Below are 27,499 nucleotides of genomic sequence, written 5' to 3'. Positions count from 1 at the left end.
ATAACGTATGGACTTGTCATAATATCCCACTGAATCAGCAGTTCGCAAACACTGGGACTGATAAGCCAAATCAATACCGCAACCTGACATGTGTTGACAATATTTATGGCCATTTCATCATTAAAGGCCGATTATAATCTAACTTTATTGTAAGTGACTCTCCGAGACATTCTCTGTGCGTGGCAGCCGGTTCTCAGAACAGTCCTCCTTCCTTCGCGTAGTGTTCATCCCCGAATCTAAAATGACGGCCCCAGTAAGTATACCTTCATTTATTAATGTATCAATGTAATGTGAATTAAACCTGGGATCAAGTATCAGCAGTGAATACTGTTATACTTTAACTCATCTAGCCCTCGGGACGAGACCTCTGTGTCCTCAGCTCCATAGTTTATGGCTTGCAGCAGTGTTTGGTTGTATCGAGGGTGCTGCATGGTTTGTTCACTGTCGCAAGTGGGAGCGTCCGTCCTCAGATTGCTTGTCTGCCTGAGCTCAGGGTTACCCCTAATGGATGCGCAGAACTGGCTGACACCACAGGGGTGTTTCTTTTCCACAAAATTGGTTTGTTGATGTCCTTCTTTTGTCATCATGCGGAATTCTATCATTGTATTTCCTGTGATGTCACAAAAATCAATTTCAGGATTCTTAGGGGCATCAGTAAGACCTCGATCAAGCTCTTGGTGAGGGAGCATTAACCTTAGCATCTTAACCACCTATCTTGGTGTCATCCGATGCTCCAATAACTATCTTTCTAAGTCCATCTGCCCAATTCCAGTCATCTTAACAGTGCCTACGATCCCTTTGTCAAAGAATTTGAAGAGGGTAGGTGGTTTGCTGTTCCTAATTCATGGTGATGTTACAGCTGTCCACAGTCTCGTCACACACAGTGCTGGTCATACGTGCGTTGCTAGATAACGAGAAGTGCAAACTTAGATACGGAAGGTTATATATCCTTCGTGAGTAGTGAGAGGGAGTGTTGAAGGAGTCTGGTATTCTTTGTAGAAAATCAGGGTGACTGGCGTTAAATGTTGAAACTGTTTTGGCCCTTACTTTTTAATTGGTGAAATTATTTTCAACACCATCTATCCAAGAGATAACATGAACACTGGAAGAGGGGCTGGGCACCTTCCACCAAGGGATTCACTTTCAAGTGACACAGTGAACATATTGGAAGAACGGATAGCAAAGGAAGAAGTAAGAGAAGAAAGAAGTATTTATGCATTGAAAATTGATGCTTTCAAGACTAGCGTCGTTATATTTAGAAGATAATTGGGTATTTTAGTTATGTGTAGTCACAATAAAAATATTTAGTTAGGGGGTGTAGTTAGGTAACACAGTTGTTGAACTTATGCAATGGAAATTCCACCTCTAATGTCCGATCCCGGCTTCCCGTTACCCCACTTTATGTGATCCTGAGTAAATCTCTGAACCATCCGTGCTTCAATTGCCTTGCCAGCCAAAATTATCAGCACTTACAACTGGGTGGAAATCTGTTGTTAGATGGTACATGAAAAAGAACTCTACTTCGAAGTAACTTTATATAACTTAAAGAATTAGGGAACACGTTGCCATACCGAGATAATAAGGTAGTGGAAATACCTAAAACAATAAAATATAAAACCAGAGGCAAATACGTTTTTTTAATTGAATGAAGCAAGTAACATAGATCGTACTCCTTCGCTACCACGGTCTGTGTAGTCACTTTCGGCAGATCACCTTGTGTCGCCATATGTAACAGTGTTTCATTTTATCGCTTTCCTCGTAGATGTTGGTTGCAGCCCTGCTGGGTATCTGCCTGACCCAGGCATTCGCTGTTCAGGTAAGGGGTACTTTAATTCAACATTTATATATGGCATCCTCCACATTCATTAAATTGCTTTCCTAAAGTGGATGCTAAGTAATCCAGCACTGGACCACCTGACATAGCGAACAAGCATTAGTAAATGCATTAGGTTTCGCCTATGTGATTACTAATAAGCTGTTTTTGTTGTAAATTGTAGCTTGTTGATTAGTTGTGCTAAAGTGTTTATGTACAATAAGGCAATATATTGTGCTGTTACCAGTGGTATAGTGTGGGTAAGTAATAGCGACATTAAAAAAAAAATAAACAAAAGAGAGAAATAATAGGATTAATTGATGTGACAGCAATATTATGTGTTTAGAGGAGTTCTGACAACTTTTGGGCCTGGTGCCAGTGCACCTGCTGCACCATTCCAATCATGACCCTATTGCCTGTAAGGTGAGTGAACTTGTGACTGCCTGTTTAGTAGTAACATTTTGCAACATTTGGTGTTTAGAGGGGTTTCTAGAGCTGTTTGCCCCGGTGCCACTGCACCTGTTGCACTATTCAAATAATGGCCCTTTTAACTACTACAAGGCAACCTCCTGTTTAGTAGTAAAATATTGCATTATTTGGTATTTAGAGGGGTTCCCAGAGCTTTCGGCCCCAGTGTCACTGCACCTGCTCCACCATTGAATTCATGACCCTGGTACCTAAAAGGTAATTACACTTGTGACTGCATATTTAGTAGTTAAATATAGAAATATTTGTTGCTTAGAGGAGTTCTGACAACCTTTGACCCCGGTGTCACTGCACCTGCAGCACCATCAAAATCATTGCCCTAGTGCTTGCCTGCTAGATAACTGCACTTGTGACCACCTGCTTAGAAGTAAAGCTTAGCAATATTCTGCGTTAAGTAGGGTCCCTAGAGCTTTTGGCCCCGGTGCCACTGCACCTTCTGCACAATTCAAATGATACCCCAGTTGTCTGCAAGGTAAATGCACTTGTGCCCATCTGTTTAGAAGTAAAATATAGCAATATTAACTTTTTAGTGAGGTGCCTAGAGCTTTTGCTCTTGGTTCTACTACACCTGCTGCACCATTTAAATCATGACCGTATTGCCTGCTAGATAAATGCACTTGTGACTGTCTTGTTTAGTAATAACATTTAGCAATAATCTGTGTTTAGTGGGGTCCTGAGAGCTTTTAGCCCCAGTACCATTGCACCTGCTGCACCATTCAAAGCAAGTCCCTGTTAGCTGCAGGGTAACTACAATTGTGACTGCCTGTATAGTAGTAAAATATAGCAATATTATGTTTAGAGGAGTTCTGACAACTTTTGGGCCACATGCTACTGTAGCTGCTGCACCATGCAAATTAAGACCCTGTTGACTGCAAAGTAACTGCACTTGTGGTTGCCTGTTTAGGAATGAAAAATAGCAATATTAGGTGTTTAGTGGAGTGCCTGGGGATTTTGGTCCCGGTGCCACTGCATCTGGGGCACTATTGAAATCATGACTCCAGTACTTGCTAGATAACTTCACTTATAACTGCCTGTTTAGTAGTAAAATATAGCAATATTAGGTGTATAGAGGAGTTCTGACAACTTTTGGCCCTGGTGCCACTGCACCTGCTGCACCATTTAAATCAAGCCCCTTTAAACGGCAAGGTAACTGCAATTGTGACTGCCTGCATAATTGTAAAATATAGCAATATTAGGTGTTTAGAGTAAGTCTGAGCGGTGAACTCTGCTCCGGGAGTTTGCAGAGTTTTCTGCACTTTGCGTTGTGCAGAGCTCGCGGAGTTCTGTAAAACTCTGCTTAGCGTAGATTTTTTCCTTGCTCACGTTTGTGAACGTCAAGTTGCTGGGTGCGAGTGAGGAAAATCCACCACCCAGCGAGATTTCTCATTGTGAGTGGTTGGTTATGCTTTTGACTGCTCACGTTGAGAAACCGTCCGTTCGCATTGAGAAAGCTACCATTCGAGTAAAAATCTACTCAAGCGGCAGAAAGGAAGCAGCGTCCACTTGTCCTGTTCATGATGCCTTTTGCGATGATTGCACAGTGTGGACAAGCCCAAGCACTGAAAATCACTGCGAACAGCATTTATCTGATGCATTCCGCTGGTTGTGGAGCTCCGCGTGGCGAAGTTGAGTTTCTTTTGCGCTGAACTCCTCGAACTCCACCCAGACTTAGTTTAAAAGAGTTCTGACAACTCTTTGGCCCGGTGCCACTGTACTTTCTGCAAAATTCAAATAATTACCCTGTTGTCTGCAAGGTAACTGCATTTGTGACTGCCTGTTTAGCAGGGAAATATAGCAACATTAAGTATTTATTGGGGTGCCTGGAGCTTTTGGTCCCGGTGCCACTGCACCTGCTGCACTATTGAAATCATGACCCTAGTGCTTAGAAGATTTCTAACAACTTTTTGGCCCGGTGAAACTGCATTTGCTGCACCGTTCAAATCATGACCCTGTTGGCTGCAAGGTAACTGCTCTTGTGACTGCCTATTTAGTAGTCAAATATAGCAATAATCTGGGACTTAATGGGGTCCCTAGAGGTTTTTTCCCCCCTACCAGTGCATCTGCTGCACCATTTAAATCAAGTCCATTTTAACTGCAAGGTAACTGCAATTGTGAGTGCCTGTTTAGTAGTCAAATATACCAATACTATGGGCCCCATTAGGATGTCGGGCAGATCGCAGACCGGCATGCGGGCGGTGGCGATCCGCCCGACATCCTTCTCCGCCCGCAGCCCATTTCCCCCCTGCCATATTACTATGGCGGGGGGACCGCGGCGGACGGAAAGACCGTCCGCAGCTTTTCCGCCTGGTCAAGGAGTTGACCGGGCGGAAAAGGGTTTCCTATGGTGGCAGTGTCTGTTACACACCGCCATCCATATTAAGGTATGTGCAAGGACAGTGCCGCAACGGAAAGGCATGCAGGAATGTCTTGTGGGGGCCCTTTGCGGGCCCCCCGGGACTACAGGGGTGTGGGGGGGTGTACATGGGGGGTACGAATGGTACCACCCCGCATTTCACTGTACAACGTGGCAGGCACCACGCGGTGCCTGTCACATTGTGCATTGAAATGCACAATGTGCATTTTTAGCATTGCAACGGGCGGTGCTGAAAGCACCGCCCGCCGCAATGTTAAAAATGCGGGATGCGCCTGCCAGTGTGGTGGGCGCATCCTAATAGCCCCCACGGGACCGTCGCCCTTATTGGGCGCCGTCCCGTTTTACGTCGGGATGGCGGGCGGACAGAGTCCGCCTGCCATCCTAATGGGCCCCTATGTGTTTAGAGGAGTTCTGACAACTTTTGGGCCTGGTGCTACTGCACCTGCTGCAACATTTAGATCATGACCCTGCACTTGTGGTTGCCTGTCTAGTTGTAAAATATAGCACAGCTCTTGTATATAACTTTATTTGTATTTACAACAGTGAACCTGCAACCACAAAGAAGCTAAATATGGTATGCTATTTGCTTCCTTTATTGGTGTCATTGCCTTGGATATGATCTGTGATGTCATAAAAAGTGTCTTGACTTGGAGAAACTAGTTGATGTGGCTAAGTGAAAGGTTAAAAAAATTAATATGAAGATGAAAGTCAGAGGGACTTGAAGCACTTCACTATGATAGTGCCCTCAGGACATTGTCTTGCCTGAAGAAGTAATCACATATGTCTATCAAAATAAGCAATTTTAGGGTTGTTTCAAAAGAACAGGTGCATTTTCCATATGCATGTCCACAGAGAATGTATTCCTTGTTCTGGGACCATAGATTGTAAATCAGCTGGCTCTTTTTGAACTCCACTATTCAGTGAGGATATATCATAGTATTTGAGGGTTTGAGTGTGAATTTCCTTATTTGGTATTTAAGGGATCTTTCTTTTATGGTGTGGTGTGATTGGGGAGATTTTGGCATTAAAGGGTAGTTTTTGGCCTAACACTCTTGTTTGGGAGTTGGAGCCCCAGTAATTTGCTTCCCAACTACTAGCCTTGGCTTGGGCAATTTAGGTATTTCATAGGTGAGGAGGATGTATTGGATGGCTAAACAGAGGGAGCTGACATAGTCAAGCTGGGTTTTGTTGACCATAGAGACTAATACTCGTTGCTCTGTTAAGGGAGGGAGAAGGTGTTAGATTGAGGCATTAAATGCAGAGAGGATATAGTTATGGACAGTGGTGATTGTTGATCCAATTTTGGCATTAGTGTCCAGAGTGAAATCTCTTAACCTTTGCCTTACTTTCTTGAAGAGGTTCTATGTTCTTGTAGGAGTGGTAGAGTTACCACCATGAGGAGGTTAATGGAGGAAATACAGTTGAGCGACATTTAGTCTCTTTATAAAGAGTTCATAGCAGCATGTGCCCTTACGAAGAGGTATGCTCTTAACAGTCACAGCCTCCAGCACTTTGTTTAACTTATGTTTCAGTTCTTCCTCACTTGTCAACACTCATTTTCTACAATGGCTTGTTTTAATGCATGTGACGTTTCTGCAGACAGTGGACATTGATGCATTGCAGAACGTGGCCTACTTGAAGACTGAAGATGGCCTGAACTCTAGGGTTACTGTTTTGGACTACAACTTGGTAAGCAGTTTTATGTAAAGTATTTGTGTGTACAATTGTTATCTTTGGTTCTACTGTTTTCTTTGGTAAAAGTTGACTTCATACTGATTCTCAGGTGGTCAGAATGACTACATTTGATTAAAAACTAGAAAGGCCAATATTTTGTACTCATTGTCATTGAATCACATGAAATACATGTCTTTGAAGGATGTTTGGAGCTTTCAAAGTTACCATAGATAAGGTTCAGTTTTCCTTCTCCTCCCTATCGAAAGCACTAATTTTTTTAAAGACTCCCTTCCATTTGTTTTAAAACCCTCTCTGAACCCTTCATTGTAACATTCTGTTTTTATGTGTGTGTTTTTTTTTATTGTAAACACATATGGTAATTACATTACCAGGAAGAGCAATACAACAATTTAATTCCAGTCATTTAAAAGCAATAGTCAGAAAGAAAGAATCCGACAAAAATTACTATTTTTGAAAATACTACCATACACCAGAGGTCTTTGGAGGGTAAACTACTTGATTCTAATGAAATCTTGAATATTTCTAAACAAAATGTAGAAGATAACTGTATCAAAATATCCAACTTTACATTTTTTATTAAGTTTCTTTAAATAATCATCAAATGCATGGTTCAGTGAGGTTGGCCTTTAACCTCTTCGCTGCTGATGACGAGCTGAGCTCGTCATCAGCTACGGCGCTCATATGCTGATGACGAGCTGGGCTCGTCATGTAACGCGGTATTTTGAAAATTGCAGCACACAGCGGGAAAAGCTGCCGCAGCGATGCGGCTAAGAAGAAAGGGCAAGGCAGACCAGGGATTTTAGTGATTTATGCTTGGCAGTAAAGAAAATGAAGACAGCTCTGCACCTGCCTATACCAGTTAGATAACTGGAACTGAGGAGACACATGTAGTATAAGCAACCCAGGGTTTGAATGATAACTTTTTGCATCAGGGCCATATATATATATTTTCTTTAAATTTGAAAATATTTTGTGCACTCAAGTGGCAGATTCACAGAATATACCTCATTCACTAAATTTAATATACGGATATTTATGTCAGATGATCACATGAAGGCTTAAAGCTGCACCACACTGATCGAATCAGGGCTTTACATGAGCCCAGATTGAATAGCTCAGTGCTTTACAGATTTATTGTATGCGCCTCCGGTGGCCTTTTTGCCAAAACAATAGTGTGTTGTGTGGTGGATATGCTTGTGATCAATTTCTTCCAGCCCTGCCATTCAGTCTTTAAAAGTGAAGAAGAAGTAATTTGATCAGGAACGGTGGCAGATCAACCGCCCTATCTAGGACAACTGATTCAGCCCCATGTCTGGCGAAGATTTGCTGTCGAGGAGGAAACCCCTCTTTAATGCTGAAAGGAAAATTCATTGTCAGAGCTCTGAAACAGACCCTAAAATGTTGCTGATGGCTCAGTGCAGAGATGAACGAGAAGCATTCCAACTGTTAAAGTTGCTCTCTTTTTCCTGTCTTGATGGAATTGTCTTTTTTTTGTTTAAAAAGTTAGGTTTCAGGTACACAGTGACAATACATAAATACTATTGGAGAGTGGAATGGGAGAACATTATAGATACCTTCAACCATTCTAGTTTCAAATCCCAACTCGAGAAACAATGGTTTCTGTGACCATTTTTATTTGTACTCATTTACTCAAGCTCGGAAAGGTGGAAGTCTAGGTTACTTATCTAGGTGCTAAATATTGGATCTGCCGGTGATAGACAGATCTATGCAGCACGCTAAACCTCTGTGCTTAGTTACTGAGACTGGAGCTGGTTACAGACAGGTTACACGTTTATCTGTCCAGCAGGCACATTAATTCCTTTGAAGTTCGACAGTGCCAGGAACTAAACCTGTAATTTATATGTGTGATTTCTTCTGAAGCATCTTTCTGAGGGAGACTCGACCTGGTTACAGAAAACATGTCCACATTGGCCACTGCCATCCCCTTAATTACCTTGCTGCCATCGAAAAGTGCTACCCGCAGTTAGTCCATCAACTTGCTCATCCATTTATCCATCCATGCACTTACCAACTCATTCTTCTATACACGCCCAGTCCTCCAACTTCCATCCATTCACTCACTTATCCGTTCACTCATCTGTTCTTCCATGCACTCAGTCAATTAGCCAATAACTATTTATGCACTCTTTCATTCATCCAGGTACTGACACATTTTCTTGTTTATTTACCCATCAACATAACCACACACATACACACACACACATTCGTCAATCAATGAAACGCACTTGCACTTTGTCAGAGTTTGATACATTCATTAAACGGATCTCTTTTCTACAGCTATTGTAGAATACAAATTGGATTCACGCTGTCAAAATAAACAAACCAAAACAGATTGCAATTTCTCACGTGAACATTAAGCCTTTAAGCATTTGTAAGTAGCTGCCAAAGCTAGTGTAGAGCTTTGGAATATGCGATTACATCAAAGTGATGATCCAAAAATTCTCATTACAAGTGAAGTAGTGCTATCCCACTTAGAATAACACAGAAAATAAACACAAAGGTTACAGAGGGATTTCAGTCTTATATGTATTACACATTTTATGATAACACATTTGTGGTTCTACCCGTATGGCCCTGAATGTGCTCTGCAATTAAAGAGTTCAACTATGCAAGATCACTTTATATATAATTATTTTAAATTTACAAAGGATCCGGGAATGTGTCATCTGTTGACTTTGCAACACTAGAGCAATGCCATGTCGTGTAGGAAACTTTCCACTAACTTATTGAACCCAGTGCAGAAACACATTCACAATTCACAAACAAATGGTGAAAAATGTATATTCAAGAAATGCAAAGCAGGCAAGGTTGAAATCAGGAGAAAGGTGAAACTATCAAAGTCGTTTTTTTATATTTACATTTCTAGATGCACAGAAAGTCACTCGATGATCTGAATCTATTTTATTTCATAGGGAGTGGTTGCGACCCGGCTGCTGTCCAATCAGAACTGCGTGGTGATGATGGTGAATAGGGAAGTAATTCCCACCTTGCAGCAGCTCACAGAGGAGACCCAGGTAAGGTCTTGGAGGATCAGCTACTTTTCATTTGGATCAGGGGCTGACTAGGACCCAAAAGAAGCCCTTGCAAACAAAATATATATATTAGCCCCCTACTGCAATGAGCAGTTGTTACGACTTGCGGGGTAATGGTATGCGGAATCACAATGCGGTCATTGTAACGACCGTGTTGTGATTCCCTGCGGGCAAAAAGACTGCGGGATAACAAGGCATAGTCCCTCAAAATGATTAGTATGACACTTGCCTGATTTAGTGAATGTTGAAAATGGGGGAGGGAAGTTCTTGCTTGATTAACGTGGATTAAATGCTATAACTGTTAATTTATTTTCAGACTCCTCCCAGGCCACAGTTGTCCTACTCCCTTATGAATACACCAATGAAAAATGCAGCATTGTTCGGGAAACAAGTAGAGCAGTTATGTGCCGGTGTCCCTAGCTACTATGCAGAAGAAACAGAAAGTGAGTGGATTTAACTTTTAAATGCTGTAGAAGAAAAGAAGCAGGCTCCATGTGCACACATTTAGCACTTGTCATGGGCTTTCACTGATTACTGCAGCAGAAGAATTAGTGAAGGATTCTACAACTGTTTATTGGGGCCTTTGTGCTCAGCCCACATTTGATTAGAAATTCTTATTTGAAATTACCTATATCCTTTTTACATGAATATGTGGAACATTATCATGCCAGCATATTTCCTAGCAATAGTATGCTCGAGTAGTTCAGAAATATCGGCCCTGTTCTAGTGTAAAAACAAAGGTGCTTTAAGGTGCTTTATCTTAAGCCAGAAAAAAAGAATATTGAAGAATTAATGGCAGAATTCCATCTTTTTCAAGCAATAGAGTGATATAAAATCAACCATAACAAAACGGAATTGCTTGTATTCAATGCTTTGCCTGGTATATTCACGTTCAATCTTCAGCAACAGGCATCTACCAACCAACCAATTTGATATCCAGGGTAGAGAAACTAACCTAGACAAAGAACCTTATAGACTAAATTACGGACCAATGTTGAAAAACATTAAGGAATTATTCAATGGATGGACATTACTCCACCTTACATTGATAGGATGCGTAGCTTTAATTAAGATGTCTATCCTACCCTTGTTGATTTTTATTTTTTCAAAATCAATAGAACATATTTAAAGGAATTAGACACACTTTTTAGGCAATTCATTTGAATAAAAAGGCTCCTCGAGTCAAATTCCCAATATTCCATTTGGATATAAGTCAGAGTGGATTGGCTTTACACAACATGTATTCTTACTATGAAGCAGCCCTCTTGGATAGAACAGTGCAGATTTAGGATGTAGGAACAGAGGATAACTTTTTTTTGAAAAGATGGTGAAGGAGGAGGGGTCTCAGCTGCTGGCTTTTTTAAAGATTGCAAAGCTCCCAAAAAAACTAAGATATAACATTCTTCAGGAAAACTGTACCCAACTGCAAATATTTCTTGCCGCAAAAGCACAATTCTCTTATATGTACTTTTTCTTAAAAAACATGGAAATACTTTTATGAAAAATGCACACACCAAACGTTTTTTTGTAAGCAAAGTTGTAATTATTCAGTTACTTTGCAAAGCTTTTTTTCTTTTTCAACATTAAAAGATCGGTTGTCCATACAAATTGAAAATATAATAACAATAAATAAGTGCAGCAGTGAATAAACGTGATCTGTGATTAATGGTGACTGTTCTAGTGATACAGTTTAGTGGAAATGCAATTAGAAACAAAGGTCCAACAATAACTTCAATTTCCTCAATCAGTATAGTTATTCATATTTTTCTGTTTGAGATGCAGTGAGGACCAATTGGTGGATTAGCGTCGACGTTTCGACCCAGCGATATGGTGCCTGTTTATTAGCAACTGTTTCGGGTCTTCATCAGGACAATAGGGGGGGGGACAACCTGATGGAAAGATACTGAGGTGTCTTATTCGTAACCTCCGTGAGATGATTCTCTCCTATATTGAAGCGTGGTATCGTCGTAAAAGAATTTATCACCGTCCGCTGATGTATTCCGGTTTGAAGTGCCGCAGCCGCGATCACTTAAGGGGCATGACAGCAGACGTCTGTATTTCTCTCCCGTTAACGATTCAATCGTGATGAAGACCCGAAACGGTTGCTAATAAACAGGCACCATACCGCTGGGTCGAAACGTCAACGCTAATCCACCAATTGGCTCTCACTGCATCTCAAACAGAAAAATATGAATAACTATACTGATTGAGGAAATTGAAGTTATTGTTGGACCTTTGTTTCTAATTGCATTTCCACGAAACTGTATCACTATAACAGTCACCATTAATCACAGATTACGTTTATTCACTGCTGCACTTATTTATTGTTATTATATTTTCAATTTGTATGGACAACCGATCTTTTAATGTTGAAAAAGAAAAAAAGCTTTGCAAAGTAACTGAATAATTACAACTTTGCTTACAAAAAAACGTTTGGTGTGTGCATTTTTCATAAAAGTATTTCCATGTTTTTTAAGAAAAAGTACATATGAGAAAATACTGAGCCAAGTAGCTATTGAGCAAAGAAATTGAGTACAATCCGACAGAACCACTATTTGCATACTACGTAATACCCAGGTTCTGAGGGTCACTGGGTTACCCCATTAAAATTAATGGCAAAAGCACAATTCGTCAGGGCCGGACTGGCTACCGGAAGTTTTGGTTTGCTGCCATGATTTCATTGATGGGGATCTGAGTGTGCTTAAAACCATTTGTTTTGCTTTGTTTATTTAGAAGCACACCCAGGTTACCATCAACAAAATCAGCTCCCACCACAGTGAAATAAGCCCCGAGCTCGGCAGCACACCAAAACGCCCAGTAGCCAGTCCGGCCCTGCAATTCGTAGGTATCTGCAGTTAGACGAATGCCAGGTCTTGGGGTTGAAAATCCCTAAAAGTCATTTAGGATATTGGTATATGAATGTATTTAAAGAATTAGGACATTCTATGATTGAAGTGGTATTATCCCCTGGCAGAATATCCAAGAAAGATGTGGTGATCGTTGCAAGTTATTTTCTTTTGGATATCTTCAGATCGTGCACTTTATGAATACATTTAATGTACTAACGAGCATCACCTCTTTACCAACAATGTCTCTTTTTAAGAAAAAAAATAGGGTATTTGAAATTGGCATAGGCTACTAATGAGCCAAACAGAAGGCCTTTAGATGAATAACTTTTTAGAGAAGATTTAATTGACAGCTCAGGGGCATATTCACAAGGGGCTATCGCAAAATTAACGGCAGTTTAGCACAGCCAAAGCCGCGATAAATTTACCGCTCCATTCACAAGCTGGTGCTAACAGCTCACAGCACCAGTTTTCCCGCAATAGTAGATGCAAAAAACATTGCGACAGAGGACCTCTGCAACCATCGCTAATGAGATGCAGAGTATGCATTCCCGTGCAAAAAGCAGCGAAAACAAGACACCTCAACATTCACAACAACCAGCCAGATCAGTGATAAGAACACAAAACACTCAATAAGGCACGTTAGCAGCCAGAAATGAACACCTGCTCTGACCTGGTGTAAAGTCAGACCACAGCCTGCACCACGAAAGGGAGCACAGCCCAGGGCGCCATCGGAAGGGCAACAGATGCCATGGAGCCACACATCGTGCAGCCCGGACACCCAAGAGGGCCACAACACACACCCGGCACACACACCCCTGGACCACCGCAGAGGCAGCGCAGACAAAGACAGTGGCCCCCCAGGAAATGCACCTGCCTCACAGGCCCAACATCTTACTATGTCACTGTCCAGTACAGGCTGAAAGGGACAACCATCCTACACATCCTGGCCATCATCGCCCAACAGTCTAACGGCACCAACACAGCAGACAACCAACATCCCACCCCACACCAAGCTGCTGGCTGTGCTGCACCTGTTGGCCCCTGGCTCACCCCAATCAACACCCGCCAAAGACAGCGGAGTCTCACAGCCAGCCACATCCAAGTCTCCCACACCTGTCCTTGACATCAACATCACCCTGGCACTCCAGGCCCCATACGTCCAACACATGTGCAGGAACCACCGGAGACCAAGCAAGGACCACACGCCATAGCCGGATGCATGCACGTGCTGGGGGCAATCCACTGCACACATGTTCCACCTGTGCCCCCTGGTGACACAGCACACAATTAGCGCAACAGGAAGCACACATCATACATCAATGTGCAGGCAACATCCGAACACAGTGGGACCTTCACCAATATTGCCTCCAAATGCACAGCCAGTGTGCATGATCCCTACATCCTCTGACAGTCCATCAGCAACCAGCGTTCCCAGGATGGCACCAAGGGAAATGCACAGTCGGTTGGCAAGCTCCCAATTAACACCCCACTCATTTCAACTCCACAACCATGCAATCCACAACAGGGCAATGCACACGTCACAAATTTACAACCAACATGCACAACATGCCCACCCATCAGACACTTTAGAAGAACTTACAATGGTAACCTGGGCAAGCCGTGCACATGGCCAATCAACGGCATTGCACCTCAGCCACACAATATCCAAATGTGGGGAGAGTTGCAACCAGGCATGTGTGAAGGATGCAGTCGACCCATGAAGGGGAAAGTACACAATGCCAAGAGTGACGGCTGTGTGCTGGACAGACCGCAGTATGCAGAACACACCCATATCCACAGCAATATACCCCTCTGGTGTATGGAGTGTAGTGGACAGTAGATGCAACCATGTCAGCCCAACCAGTGTGGGTCCTTGCGGAAATGTTGCATGTTACGCCCCATAAGATTGAGTGGAGTGGGATGGCACGGCGTGACATAGCCCTGGGCGTGGTCTTCTTCCGGGAAGCCCAACATCTCTGCCAGGGCGGTGCCTCCCACCCTGCCACAAGGCCGATGCAGTCCTTGTTAGCAAAGTTGCCTGAGATCCCGTGCGCCTGCCATACACCAGGCTGCTGGACCACAAACCCATTAGGCCTGACCCTGCTCAGCCGGGCCGCACTGATCAGCAGCCAACACCAGAATATGTCAAGGAGGGCCCACCACGTGCCTATGTAAGCACCAAGCCCGAGGCCCGTGACCCTGCCAGCCTTTCAGAGCATCACTGGCCCACATTATTCCTTCCTCGTTGACATATTCTACTGTGGTCCTTTGTGGCCCAGTGAGTCCATATGTGAAACTGTGCCCTTGCTCCTGAATGGCAGTGACCCTAAATCTGGGCCAGGGGCCACAGCACTAGACTCCCTTCGATCCATGAGGCATAGTTCCATATGGGCATCTTGCGACACGTGGTGCCACTAAGCCTGTTCAACGCCTGCCGGCGAAACCTGTGGTGCCACAAATCCTGTTCAACACCAGCTGGCAACACATGATGCCAAAAACCCTGTTCAACGCCAGCCGGTGACCCGTGCGGCCACAAACCCTGTTCAATGCCAGCTGGCGACACGTGCTGCCACAAACCCTGTTCAAAGCCAGCCGGCGACACGTGCTGCCACAAACCCTGTTCAACGCCAGCCGGCAACACGTGGTGCCAGAAGCCCTGTTCAACACCAGCCGGCAACACGAGCTGCCACAAACCCTGTTGAACGCCAGTCGGTGACACGTGATACCACAAACCCTGTTCAACACCACCCGGCAACACGTGCTGCCACAAAACCTGGTCAATGCCAGCCGGCTACACGTGCTGCCACAAACCCTATTCAACGACAGCCGGCGACATGTGGTGAGGGGCCAGGACTACCATGCGGACCAGGTTGTCTCACATCCAGCACCTAGTTGTGAATAACAAATGGCAGAATCCACACCAGTGGTCGCATGGAGAGGAGTAAGAAGAAGATATGGCTCAGTCCGGATGAAAGCCGGGTACTAGTCATGGAGGGGACCTAACATGTGGTGCCACTGAACCTGAACTATGCAGGCCAGTGGGGCCACCAACACCTATGCCGGCAACACTCGATGAATAGCCCGTTCTGACCGCTGCCTCCGCCCTACACTGCTCTTGGTCTAGGTTGCGCTCGATTAAGTCATAGATTGGAACTGAACATCGAGTCTTGCATCTTGGCAGAGAGAAAGGGATCATCATTATGGAGATGTTCGTACACTACCGACAACTGGCATCTTGCGACACATGGTGCAACTAACCCTGTTCAACGCCAATCGGCGACACGTGGTGCCACAAACCCTGTTCAACACCAGCGGGCAACACGTGGTGCCACAAACCCTGTTCAACGCCAGCCTGCGACACGTGCGCCCACAAACCCTGATTAACGCCAGCCGGCAACATGTGCTGCCACAAACCCTGTTCAATGCCAGCCTGTCGACACGTGGTGCCATAAACCCTGTCCAACGCCAGCCGGCTACACGTGCAGTCACAAATCCCTGTTCAACACCAGCTGGCGACACGTGCTGCCGCAAACCCTGTTCAATGCCAGCCGGCGACACGTGCTGCCACAAACCCTGTTCAATGGCAGCCGACGACACATGATGCCACAAACCCTGTTCAATGCCAGCCGGCAACACATGGTGCCAGAAACCCTGTTCAACGCCAGCCGGCAACACGTGCTGCCACAAACCCTGTTCAACGCCAGTCGGTGACACGTGATGCCACAAACCCTGTTCAACACCACCCGGCAACACGTGCTGCCACAAAACCTGTTCAATGCCAGCTGGCTACACGTGCTGCCACAAACCCTGTTCAACGACAGCCGGCGACACGTGGATGAGGGGCCAGGACCAGGTTTTCACACATCCAGCACCTAGTCGTGAATAACGAATGGAAGAGTTCACACCAGTGGTCGCATGGAGAGGAGTAAGAGGAAGATGCGGCTCAGTCCGGATGACAGTCGGGTCATAGTCACGGAGGTGACCTAACACGTGGTGCCACTGAACCTGAACTATGCGGGCCTGTGGGACTAACAAACCTATGCCAGCGACACTCAGTGAATAGCCAGTGCTGTCCGCTGCCTCCGCCCTACACTGCTCTCGGCCTAGGTTGCGCTCGAGTAGGTCATAAATTGGAACTGAACATTGAGTCTTGCATCTTGGCAGAGAGAAAAGGATCATCATTATGGAGGTGTTCGTACACTAGCGACAACTGCCCTGGTGTCACTAGCGCTGTACATCGCGAGCCAACAACGTGTGGCTGTGGGCCACTGATGATAGCTGCCTACACTGTGGCTCAGTAGATCACAGAGTCATAGTTTTGCAATGGCGGAGTTCCTATCAGTGTACCGGCATCAACGCAGACTGCATCCCCACTCAGCCCTGGTGCCACTAAGTTCCGTTCCCCGACATTCATGGACACTCTCTGGTCGAACTTGGGTGGCGTCTGAGTCTATGGTCTGGGGGGCAGTTTTCATCCTCATGGAGCCGATACCGAATCGGTGGTGGCAACAAAGCTGTCGGATTTCACTCCTCCATTTGCTGCTTCCAGAAAAAATCAAATCTTTCGGCATCATGCCCTGGAAGACACCTTACACTGTCCCCCGAATCCCTCCGCAACATACACCTCGGACATTGATGGTGACCCATTCAGGTCGCATGGCCCATCTGACTGCACCGCAACTCACCGTCCCGTGGCTGGGTGCCTGTGCCAGCCGCAGTGCATCCGGGGCCACTAACTCTGTGCTGGTGAGGTCCGTAACCCCTTCTCCAGGGACATTGGATAGCCCCTGAGGCATAGGCCTTGGGGTCATCAAAGCCATTTCTCTGTGGCCTTGCGATGTATGCAGCCTCTGGACCCAAATGCGTCCCAGTAGGCTCACACACAAAAGCGGGTCCAGACTGGCCCGGACGTCGCATCACCGCAGGAGCCACGCGCCACCACCGCAAGGACCACCTCCAAAAGCCATCTGCCAGAGTTGAAACGGTGGTCTTGACAGACTTACGGAGTTGATCAGACCTGTCGTGGATGCCATCATCGGCCTGATACCCTGCTCAGCTCTCCAGGTGCCAGTGACTCAGTGACTCAGTGCACCGCAGGCCATTGTCCGTTGCTAATTGTGTTTTGTGCTTTGGAGTGGTTGCGCAGCTTTGTCACCTCAAACAGTGTGGGGGGCCCTGAGACGTTGATGGTGAAGATGATGCTGGTCTAACACACCCCACTACAGCTGCATCAGGAATATGTCGAAGGGACACAAACCGAGACTTCTTCTTCACATGAGCGCGCTCATCTCTATTGACCCAACCTGGACTTTCTCTGGCTCACTCCCTGTTGCTCAGCAGTTTACTCTGTAATGCATGTGTTTTCTGTTTACATTGCACTGGTGTCCAATGTTCAAGTGGTTGCCAGCACCAGACATTCTGTGCGGAATAACTTACACTCACCCCACACAAATCCAGCACAGGCATCATTGTACATGTGGCCCTGCCAATAAAAGGGCGGGCGCATGTGCCCGTAGCCACTACAACATGATATTTGCGTGTGTCCCTGTGGCCTTGTAGTATGCAAGTGGGCCTTGGGCTCTACCACATTACATTGTGCTGTGTACATCAGATGTAGACATGTCACCGCAGGCATGGGGTTGGAGCTTGGACATGTAGCTTAGTTGTCACCCACTCAATTCGTAAGGGGAGTGGCCAGGGCAATCGTACGTAGAGCCAACATGGGTGTATGACTGATATTTGAGCGCCCCTGGGCGTGGTTCTGTGCTGTGAATGTGCATCTGCATGTGTCTCTATGGCAGTGTGGGTCTCCTTAGTGGGGTATGGGTGGGCCCTGAATGGTGATTGACCCCTATGTATGTCTCCTGGTTTGCATTCCATGGGTTCAGCCCCCACCCACACCTATTGGGCCACCTCCTTTGGGCGTGCTGACACATGGCATTGGGGTGCCATGTGTGGGTGGGTGAAGTGTCGTGAGCCAGCTGTGCTTGCGGGTGCTTCCTGCTGTGTGGTCTGTTGCAGGCTTGGTGTTCCCCCCTGAGAAGCTTGGCTGGCTGGGTTCTGATGGGGGTTGCGTGAGATATCCATGGGCTGTGGTAGGGCGTCGGTGTGTTGTATTGTGTGCTCTGCTGAAGGTGTTGTGTGCCCCTCTGTAATGTGAAGGGGAAATGTGTGTTGACTTTGTGTTGACATATATGTTGATGCAGTGTGGTGGTTTGCATGTAGACTGTATGTCTGTACATTGTGACTGTTTGGGGGTTCTGGATTCTCCTGCTGAACAGTGTACATTTGGAATACATGACGGATGTGAGGGCATACGCGTACATTTCCATTTCACTGTTTCCGTCTGTGTCCGATGTAGTGGACATGTTTCTGTGCATATGCAGAGCCAGTTGGGTCCTCCGTTCGGCAGTGTCAGCTATTAGCGTGGTTCCACGTTGTCGTCAATGTGGGTGTGCTGTTCGTGCTATGTGTGTGTGCTGCAGTGTGCCAAGGGAATCTGGGATATGATCTTGGGGGTGTTTGTGGGGGTGCAGTGTGCTATGACTCGTTGTTCATGTATGCCATTGTGCCCAGCTTCCCCCATCCCCCATCCCTCCAGTCTCTGTTCATTGCACTCCCTCTTGATGTTGTGTCAGCTCCTCTCGAGCTGTGTCCATGCTCCCTACTCCTTACACCGTCTCCACACTGATGACTGTGGCCTGGGTTTCCTCAAGCTCCTCGGGTGACACTGGACTGCCACCTCTTCTTGGCGTTGCTGCCTTCCTTTTGGCAGCGGGTTGGTGCCTGATTTAGGAAGTCACATCATGCTGATGCCTTTTGGCCTCCTGGATTGGCCTCCTATGCACTCTGACTGCAATCCAGGTGGTCTGCTAGTGGGTCAGTTCAGGACCGGCATTAGCGCTAGTGGCGCCTAGTGCGACAATCACTTTTGGCGCCCACACATCCCTTGACCGCTTCCTCTGATTCTCTGTAATATAGATATTGCTAAACACAGCGCTCCCCTGAGGTCACAGTGCCCCTTCCACAGGTCAGCGCCCAGTGCGACTGCACCAGTTGCACTACCCTAAAGCCGGCCCTGGATCAGTTGCTGGGACTGTTCTGTCACCTCTGTGATGCTGGTCTTGTTTTCCTGCGGTCTGCACCCCGTCTTCCTCTCCCTCCTCTCCTTGGCCTTCCCCGACCCCGTTGTTCCTTGCTGGGGGTCTGTGTGGTTGTGGGGTTTGTGTTGGCCTCTGCGCTGGGTCAGGGTGCATCCATGTTGCTACGTGCTATGGTTTGTTTCTGGTGTATTTTCTGTGGTTTTTATGGTGCATTGTCCCGCCAGACACGTGGGATTTGCAAACCTATGGCTGGTTTTCGCTACTTTTTGTACAGCGCTTGGCCTCATCGCAAGTTTTTTGTGTACACATATCACATTTTTGAAGCGTGGCGTTGATTTTCACACTGACATTTGCCACGATGTCTGGTGTCTATCGCATACCATCGCCGCGTTGTGTATTCCACGTTGACACTGGGTTATTTTTCTGCGACAGGCTGCGTTGTTGAAAACTGCGTTACGCTACTCATGCGGTCGTTATCACACGTTCTGGTGAATATACCCCTTAGTGTACTTTTCAGAAGCGGATTGGCAGATGATCTCAAAACTAGGGGAACTCAGCCTTAAGTGCTGCAAACTACAAAAGAATGTCCTTTTTAGCTCGGTGGATGGCATACTATATCCCTAGAATCCTCTCAAAGATGTATCCAAAGGTGGAAGATCGCTGTTTCTGATGTAAGCAGTTTAGGAGCAGAGATTGGCTCCATATCTTTTTCACCTGCCCTGGGATAAAGGTATTTTGGGAACAAGTATTCTATGCCTTAAAAAAGAGGCTAAATATACAAATAGAACCTGATGTAGGTGTGACACTGTTTGAGTTAAGTACTAATAGGTAATGCCAATTTTATTTTTCTTCAACAATGTTTTCCATGCTGTTAAAGAACAGGAATGGGTGTTGACAAAAGTGTTAATGAGAAATGGATCAGTGTGTAAATAATTTAGCTCATTTCTCTTTTGTATACTTGTGATTAGCTTTTTCTGCACCCTCAATGAATTTTTCTACATAAATTTATATTTTTCTAAAAATGTATACTCCTGTCTTGTTTTCTTTGGAGATTCGTTCATGTTGAAAAAATAAGTTTCATTCCGAAAAAATGTTGTTTGAAGTCACTATTTAGGGTTTCAGGAATGCATAAAAAGATTATGAAGATTTAGGGTAAAATACATTCCCTTGTAGGCACATATACCTATTATTGAACTTTTAAGTAAAGGCATTGATGTATTTATAACTATTATGTCTTTAGTTGCGCATTCCTTGATCCTCCAGAACTGGAGGGCTAATAGAGTGCCTACTTATCCGGGAGGGTATAAAAAGATGATCCTAACTCAAATGTTTGAGAAATCATACACTAACAGGGGTCTTAAAAGATTTACCGCTTCATGGCATTTTGTGATAGTGATCTAGAACTTTATGTTAGCTCTTAAATTCCCCATCTTTGCACCTTATCTATAACATATACAATATTTGCACTTACGCACATCCGCACTTTCTAGAGCTTTATTTAGAATCAGATGCACTGTTGAAAATATAATGATGAAAGGAATTGTATTTGTTTTTATAATTTAGAAATATTTCATTATATATCTTATAACTATGTTGGCGTTATTAAGATATTATGTTTAATGAAAGACTGTTTGATAAATTGAATACTTTCTCTTACTTCTTTGTAATTCCAACTTGCTTATTTTCATATGTATATTCTGCTATTTTATAGAAATATCCGGGCAAGCTCTTCATTTGAGCTGAAACAAATTTGACGAATCTGATGTAGTTTATTCTTTTATCTGCTTAGTATAAAATAAATAAAATAAAAGAGGATTAACATAGGAAAAATATGTTGTGGTAGCCCCATTTTTCACAACCCCTGGTGATGTTTCATTTTGAAACCTACTAGTATGGAGCTGAGGTTTTTTAAGTTTCATGAATATTTGTCAAATGACAGCAAAGTTATTTGTAATACAAAAATGCTCTTCATATCTAAACTCTAACCTCACTATACCTACACAGTGGTGATGGGATTATGGAATATATATAAAAAAAACAGCAAAGATGCCCTCAGGCTGAAACCTTAAAATTAAGCCAGAAACCATAACAAGTTCAGACTTGAACTGCTGATCGAAGCATTCAGCGATTCACAGGGTTTCTGTTTTAATAGACAAAATAAGCTAATTACTCAGACCTGTTCAACATATTATGTTGCATACTATGTTCTAGAACCTAGCAACCCCCTGAAAGTTCCTGCGAAATTATTCCCAAAATCAAAAGTCTCTTACCTCTAAAAAACATTCAGATTCATCCCTTGCTTTAATATCAAGATGCACTGTTTTAAAACACCTATTTTCACACAGTAAAGAATGGTACTGTGTAAGAGATCGAATTTCTCTTTATCTGCATTCTAGCTATGAGCAAGCAGTAGAATATGAACCCTTTCGATGCTCATGACGAGCTCAGCTCGTCATGATGCACAGTTGAGCTGTGCTGATGACGAGCTGAGCTCGTCATGAAATGATGGACATGACGAAAAGTCAGCATAGGAGGGGAAAACACCTAGCAGCCAAGGTGTTAAAGTAACCTCTGCATCCATTGACAAAAATCCTCAATCCCAAAAATAAGGACTCTTTACTTATCTTTATTTGCCTACCTAGGAGACATTCCAATGCTTTTCTCACCTTGCACTAGAAAGTTGATGGAGACTTAAAAGTCATCAACGTATGACTTAAATGGGCACATGTGGTTTTACATATGGGGTAGCTTTTTGTGACACTCACAATCCTTGTTAGCCTGCATTGGGAAAAATAAAGTTGAGGAAAAACAGAAAAATTATGTATTTTTATATTACTGGCATTAAGTACTTTATGCAATACAAAACTACTAATATATACTCATCCTCTAAGCAGAGGCCTTATTTTCCCAATCCCCCCCACACAAAGTATCCAAGTATTCCAATCCACCTCATCAGCAGTAAGACGACTACTGTAGTTCTCTGACAGAAATCTCCTTTTAAATCCAACCTGTGTAGAGCTTTCATCCTAATCTTTTAATCATTTCCTTCTCATCCCATTTGTCCAGTTGTTTTACCACCATTTTTAAATGGAGCTATTTCAACCATTAGAGGTCAGACACCCCCACCAGTTGCAGTTCTTCAATGGATCTATGCTTTTATTAGTCTGACGAAAACCTGCATGAGAAAATCAGTAAAAGAAACCCCCTGGAAGAAATAGCACAAATTTTACTCTGTTGTAAGCCTATGGGAAATGCTGTACCTACTCAGCTGCAAACAAAAAATGATATATTCTTCAGCAGTGCTGACCAACAATATTTCGTTTTAGGCCGGATAGAGTTCCTCCACCCTTCAGCAAAGATCTGGGAATTTTTTATAGGCTAATTGGGAAGGTTTGAAGGCGCAAATACAATTTGAAATGTCAATTTACACTTTACTTAAACAACTAGGATTGAGAAAGAGAGAGTGGACATTGAAAAAGCTGAATTTCAGTAGAATTGCATTGTTTATTCGATTAAGGCAGCCTATCAGAGTCAGGTGAAGTCTATCTCGCCTTAGCATCTTGTGAAACCCTTTCAAGTTAACATTCGCTATCAATAGCAATGCCAAGTATTTCACAGTCTAAGCAATTCAGTTACAAGTAAGATATTCAAATGCATTAAATCACAATGTGATTCATTGACATGGTACACAGATAAAGACCAAAGCTCTCCTAATAGGTGTGAGGCCTCTTGTGTGTGGCTTTATTTTATTGCTCACATTGTGCCTCTTTTTTTCATGGTGTTGGATAAGCACCTTTCAAGTAGCTCAATTCAATAATCTTTATTCAGCTTATCAAATCATAAAAGAGTGCACAGCATAAAAACCATCAATATACAGTCATTGTATCACAGCAAAAAAAATAAAACAGGTACATAAGAAAATGCATATAGTGGCATCTACATTAAATAGGTTATTTGCCAGCAATAGACGTATACTCTACTACAAAAATTCGATTCGTAAAGTGACTTGTGCATAAAAGAGAAGGGGAAATAATATAAAAACTAGACAGTAAATGGACCAGACCCATTTTCCATGCTCAGTAACACTATAGAAAGGCTAAAAACACATTTAATAGTAGATCACCATTAAAACACGACATCCCCACCATAATCCTCAGTCTTAATGCAGCTGATATACATGTATGTAAAGACATATTTCGTTTGAAAGAGTTTTAAATAGAGTAAGCTGGTCTACACCTTCCTGATGTTTAAAAACCGGAGTAACAGAATTAAAAACTATTTCTTTGTCATGGCATATAGTTTCCGAAAATTGAAAAAATTTAACATGGATTGATGTGACCAGGTATCACAGGGACATAGTTCAATGCCTGATTCACTATAAGTGGCACTTGGATTAGAGACCAGAAGAGGAGCTATATTAAACCTAAACCATAGCAAGTAAAATCTCTGATGGTGATAAGATAAAGAACAGAGGTCGAGCACCAGACAATCAGTGGTAAGAAACATATCATAGGCAGCTACTCTCTTCTTATTGAGCTCTTGAGATTCTCTTCTCCTCCCTCACATAGTGAGAAATTCTTTTTTTAAACACCTTTTCCCGTGGTTTATGAAACCTTTCAGGCCAATCGGAGTCAAGGGTAGTCCTTCGCATCTTAAGATAGGGCCTTAGCATCTTGTAAAACTCTTTCAAGTTAACATTCATGCCAATAGTAACGCCAAAAATGTCACTGCCTAAGCAATTCAATCACAAGGGGCATATTATCAAGAAACAGCGTTAAAATTATCACCGCTTTAGCGGCAGGAAACTGCCGCTAAAGCATCGATAATGGGCTTGATAATATGCCTTTGTGAATTCCCATAGAAGCCCATGTTCTGGTGTGAACATGGGCTTCTATGGGAATTCTCAAGGGCATATTATCAAGCCCATTATCGCCGCTTTAGCTGCAGTTTCCTGCCGCTAAAGCAGTGATAATTTTAACGCCGTTCTTGATAATATGCCCCCAAGTAAGTTTATCCACTGCATTAAATCGCAATTAGATGAGATGTATTGCCCTGATAACCAGATAAGACCCAAACTCTCCTAATAGTCCTGAGGTCTCTTCCATGTTATTTTAGTTGTTTGTACAAGTTTAGCCTCTTCTTTCAGTGTATTGATTAAGCACCTTTTTTAAAAAAAACAAATATGCATGAAAAATATTCTGTGACATAAACCATAAATGCAGGAGTCTGAAATTCTATTTATTACCTCTGTTGAAAGAGGGGAAAAGGCATCATGACCCACACAAACCATCTCCTCATATAAGTCATGGACCCTCTCTACACTCAACATAGGTAATATATAGCATATTGCGCTTTGCACCTCTCCATATACATTTTATAATGCTAGAAATCTCCCATTACTAGCCTGTTAACTTTTTTGGGGTAAGTAGCAACATCTTTTGTTCTGATTAATTTTCCGAGTGAGCAGTTGAAAGGTGCCGAAACATGTTGCCAGTGCTGCATGAAAAGGGGGAGTTATACAGACTTTTGTTATTATTGTAGTCGGAATGTCGCTTTGAAAATCACAAATAATAGGAATGGATTATGACTTCACACACCTTGGTTTACTACATAGTAAACTGTTCTCCATGACAAGTTCAGAAGCATTTGATGACAAGAACAAAGGTGTGTCATTTTCAGTTGGATTTCCAGCATAAACGCAAGTAGAGACAGAGCGAGGTCTTATTGTCAGGTGTGAAATAATTCATAGACGCCCACATGCATCAATATCGGCTTTTGTGATTTCTAAATTGCAAAAAATAGCGATTCGCAATTTAGAAATCGCAAAAGCCTATGCATGATTATTTTGTAATTTTTTATGCAATTCGGTAAAAATCGCTATTTTTACCGAATCGCATAAAAAATGCGAATTTCAAATTGCGAATTCGCAATTCCCATTCATTCCTATGGGCCAAAATGCCCATAGGAATGAATGGGAATTGCGAATTCGCAATTTGAAATTGCAATTCATCAATCCATTTCAAGGTTGGAGAGGGGGGTCCAAATGACCCCCCCCTGCACCCATGAAATGCACTTTTACCTATAAGTTACATACACACATGTCCTAAGGACATGTGTGTCTGTAACGTAACAGTTTAAAAAATGCATTTTTGTAAATTTTTAAACAATTTCGCAAATTACCACAAGGTTCAACCTCGTGGTAATTTGCACTTGCAATTTGTAAAATCGCAATTTTTTTAAGAATGATGCATTGCATTTAAGGAATCGCAAAATTGCAATTCCTTAAATGCAATCGCATTTTTGAAAATCGCAAAATTAGCGATTTTCAACAAAAACAAATGATGCATCTCAAAAAGCATTTTTGGAATCGCAAGCGGACGATTTTAAGGAATCACACCGTTTGCGACTCCAAAAATGCTTGATGCATGTGGGCAACTATTTCTAATCTCACGATATTTAATGGCACCTATGATGAGGAATATGAAGTGCTATAGAGGTGCACTTGAAAATAATAAAAAAAACAAAGAACTTTTGGTGAATTCAATACCCATGTCCAGACAGTGTCCTTGATGTCCTTCAGTGTTCGAACAAGGGTTTAAGAATATGTTCCAAGTCACAGATGAATGTGTGCTTTATTTTTTTTAAGTTGTTCTCTCCCTAGACCTGCTGTCTTTAAAGCATTTGCAGCATTGTGCAAAACAGTTGCACTGTTTGTACATAAATTAACACTTATTCACCATATGCCCTGCGGTCCTGCTCCGCTCAGTCGCTGAGCGGACAGCAGAAGCTCAGCTCCAAAGCAGGAAGTTTCCTCATTGCATGTGAAAGTGGTCGGTGGTTGCACGTGCACAAGTGGCGCATGGACGGTAGGTGTGTTTGAGGCATCGACTTAGGTAGAAGATTTTACCTGAACTTTCACCAATCCCATCTTCATAAAATGGTCTACGCTATTTTCATCCAAATTTGCACACAAGTTCTCCTTCTTACCACTGTTTCAGTGTAATTTCTTTATGTATTTAATTGCTTTTTATAGTGTTACTACTCTAATATGCATTAGTGAGCTTTATATAGAGCAATAGTCAAGATCACAGCTCCTGGAATTATGCGATTAGGCAACCACGTAATTTTGAATTCACCATTTACCTTCTGCTGCAGAATTTGCACATTTCATCAATGGAAATTTGATTCTAGCACAAACGATCAAACATTACTAAAATAATTACTAATCTTATGGTGCAATATTTATCCACACTTTGCAATAGTTTCCTAGTCAACTTACAGTTGTTAACTAACCATCTGAGGGTACTGCCATGCCTTTACCGCTGCTTCTAGACAACAGCCTGTATATATCACAAATGCGTTGACAGTGGTGGTAAGAAAATTAATTTGAGTTTTGGCCAGTTCCGCTAAGCAATACCTATTTAGAAGTGCAATTTCTCTATTGTAGCTTACTGTAAGTTGTTTGAGGGAGAATGGAATTATTCACTTGATGAGATTGTGCAAGGGCAGCTCAATGCATGTATGATAAGTACCCTGTAGGGCCTCATAGGTGTGATGCAACTGCCGTAGGGTCCACAAAATGTGGGGCAACCCCAAGTAATTATGGATTACTGTTGTAAACAGCAGAAGAGGGAGAGGGTTGACATTTGTACTTAAGTGCTGTCTTTTTTCTGTTTTTCAGGAACCACATTTACTGCCACCTGTGAAACCATCATAACCATCTTGGGTGTCACCATTTGCATAGTCACACCTTATTAGTTCCACAGGACCTCTGATTACAGATCCAGGAGCGCCCACTGATGAAGGAAAAATGCACATTTTCTTGAGCTTCATTAATGTCACTGTAATAAACTTAAGAGCTAGCCAGTTCAATTCATTTACAGCTACTTTATATGTTATGTTGTCATTATATTTCAAAAGTTTGATTGTCTAGTGTTTATAAAAGTGAAATACAAATGTAATCAATCAAACATCCAGTACAAGAGGTAGCAACAGAAATATGCATCATTGTCCTTGTGTCAATTCAGTTAGCTTTTGGGCTTCTCTGGTACCCATAATTTTTCTCATGCATTTATTTTTAACTATGTAACATTGTATGATTCAATATATGCACTTCATTCTCAAAA

General features: G+C 43.2%; 1 protein-coding gene across 1 annotated transcript; it reads left to right on the top strand.

Moving 5' to 3' along the window:
• Positions 1-27,499, top strand: LOC147679931 (gastrokine-1-like). Its single transcript, XM_086944767.1, has 6 exons — positions 1-253; positions 1,763-1,816; positions 6,273-6,362; positions 9,302-9,403; positions 9,738-9,864; positions 27,055-27,499. Exons 1-6 carry the CDS (start codon positions 242-244, stop codon positions 27,129-27,131), a joined length of 462 nt encoding a protein of 153 aa, XP_086800893.1. The 5' UTR covers positions 1-241; the 3' UTR covers positions 27,132-27,499.

The sequence above is a fragment of the Lissotriton vulgaris genome, chromosome 11 (assembly GCF_964263255.1).
Source record: "Lissotriton vulgaris chromosome 11, aLisVul1.2, whole genome shotgun sequence".
NCBI classification, from domain to species: domain Eukaryota; kingdom Metazoa; phylum Chordata; class Amphibia; order Caudata; family Salamandridae; genus Lissotriton; species Lissotriton vulgaris.
Note: the sequence above shows the minus strand (reverse complement) of the source record. Positions and strands in the feature narration are given on the sequence as shown.

Coding starts and splice junctions, on each gene's coding strand:
- LOC147679931 (XM_086944767.1), top strand. Junction 6,363..9,301: donor CTGTTTTGGACTACAACTTG/GTAAGCAGTTTT, acceptor TTTATTTCATAG/GGAGTGGTTGCGACCCGGCT. Junction 9,404..9,737: donor AGCTCACAGAGGAGACCCAG/GTAAGGTCTTGG, acceptor ATTTATTTTCAG/ACTCCTCCCAGGCCACAGTT.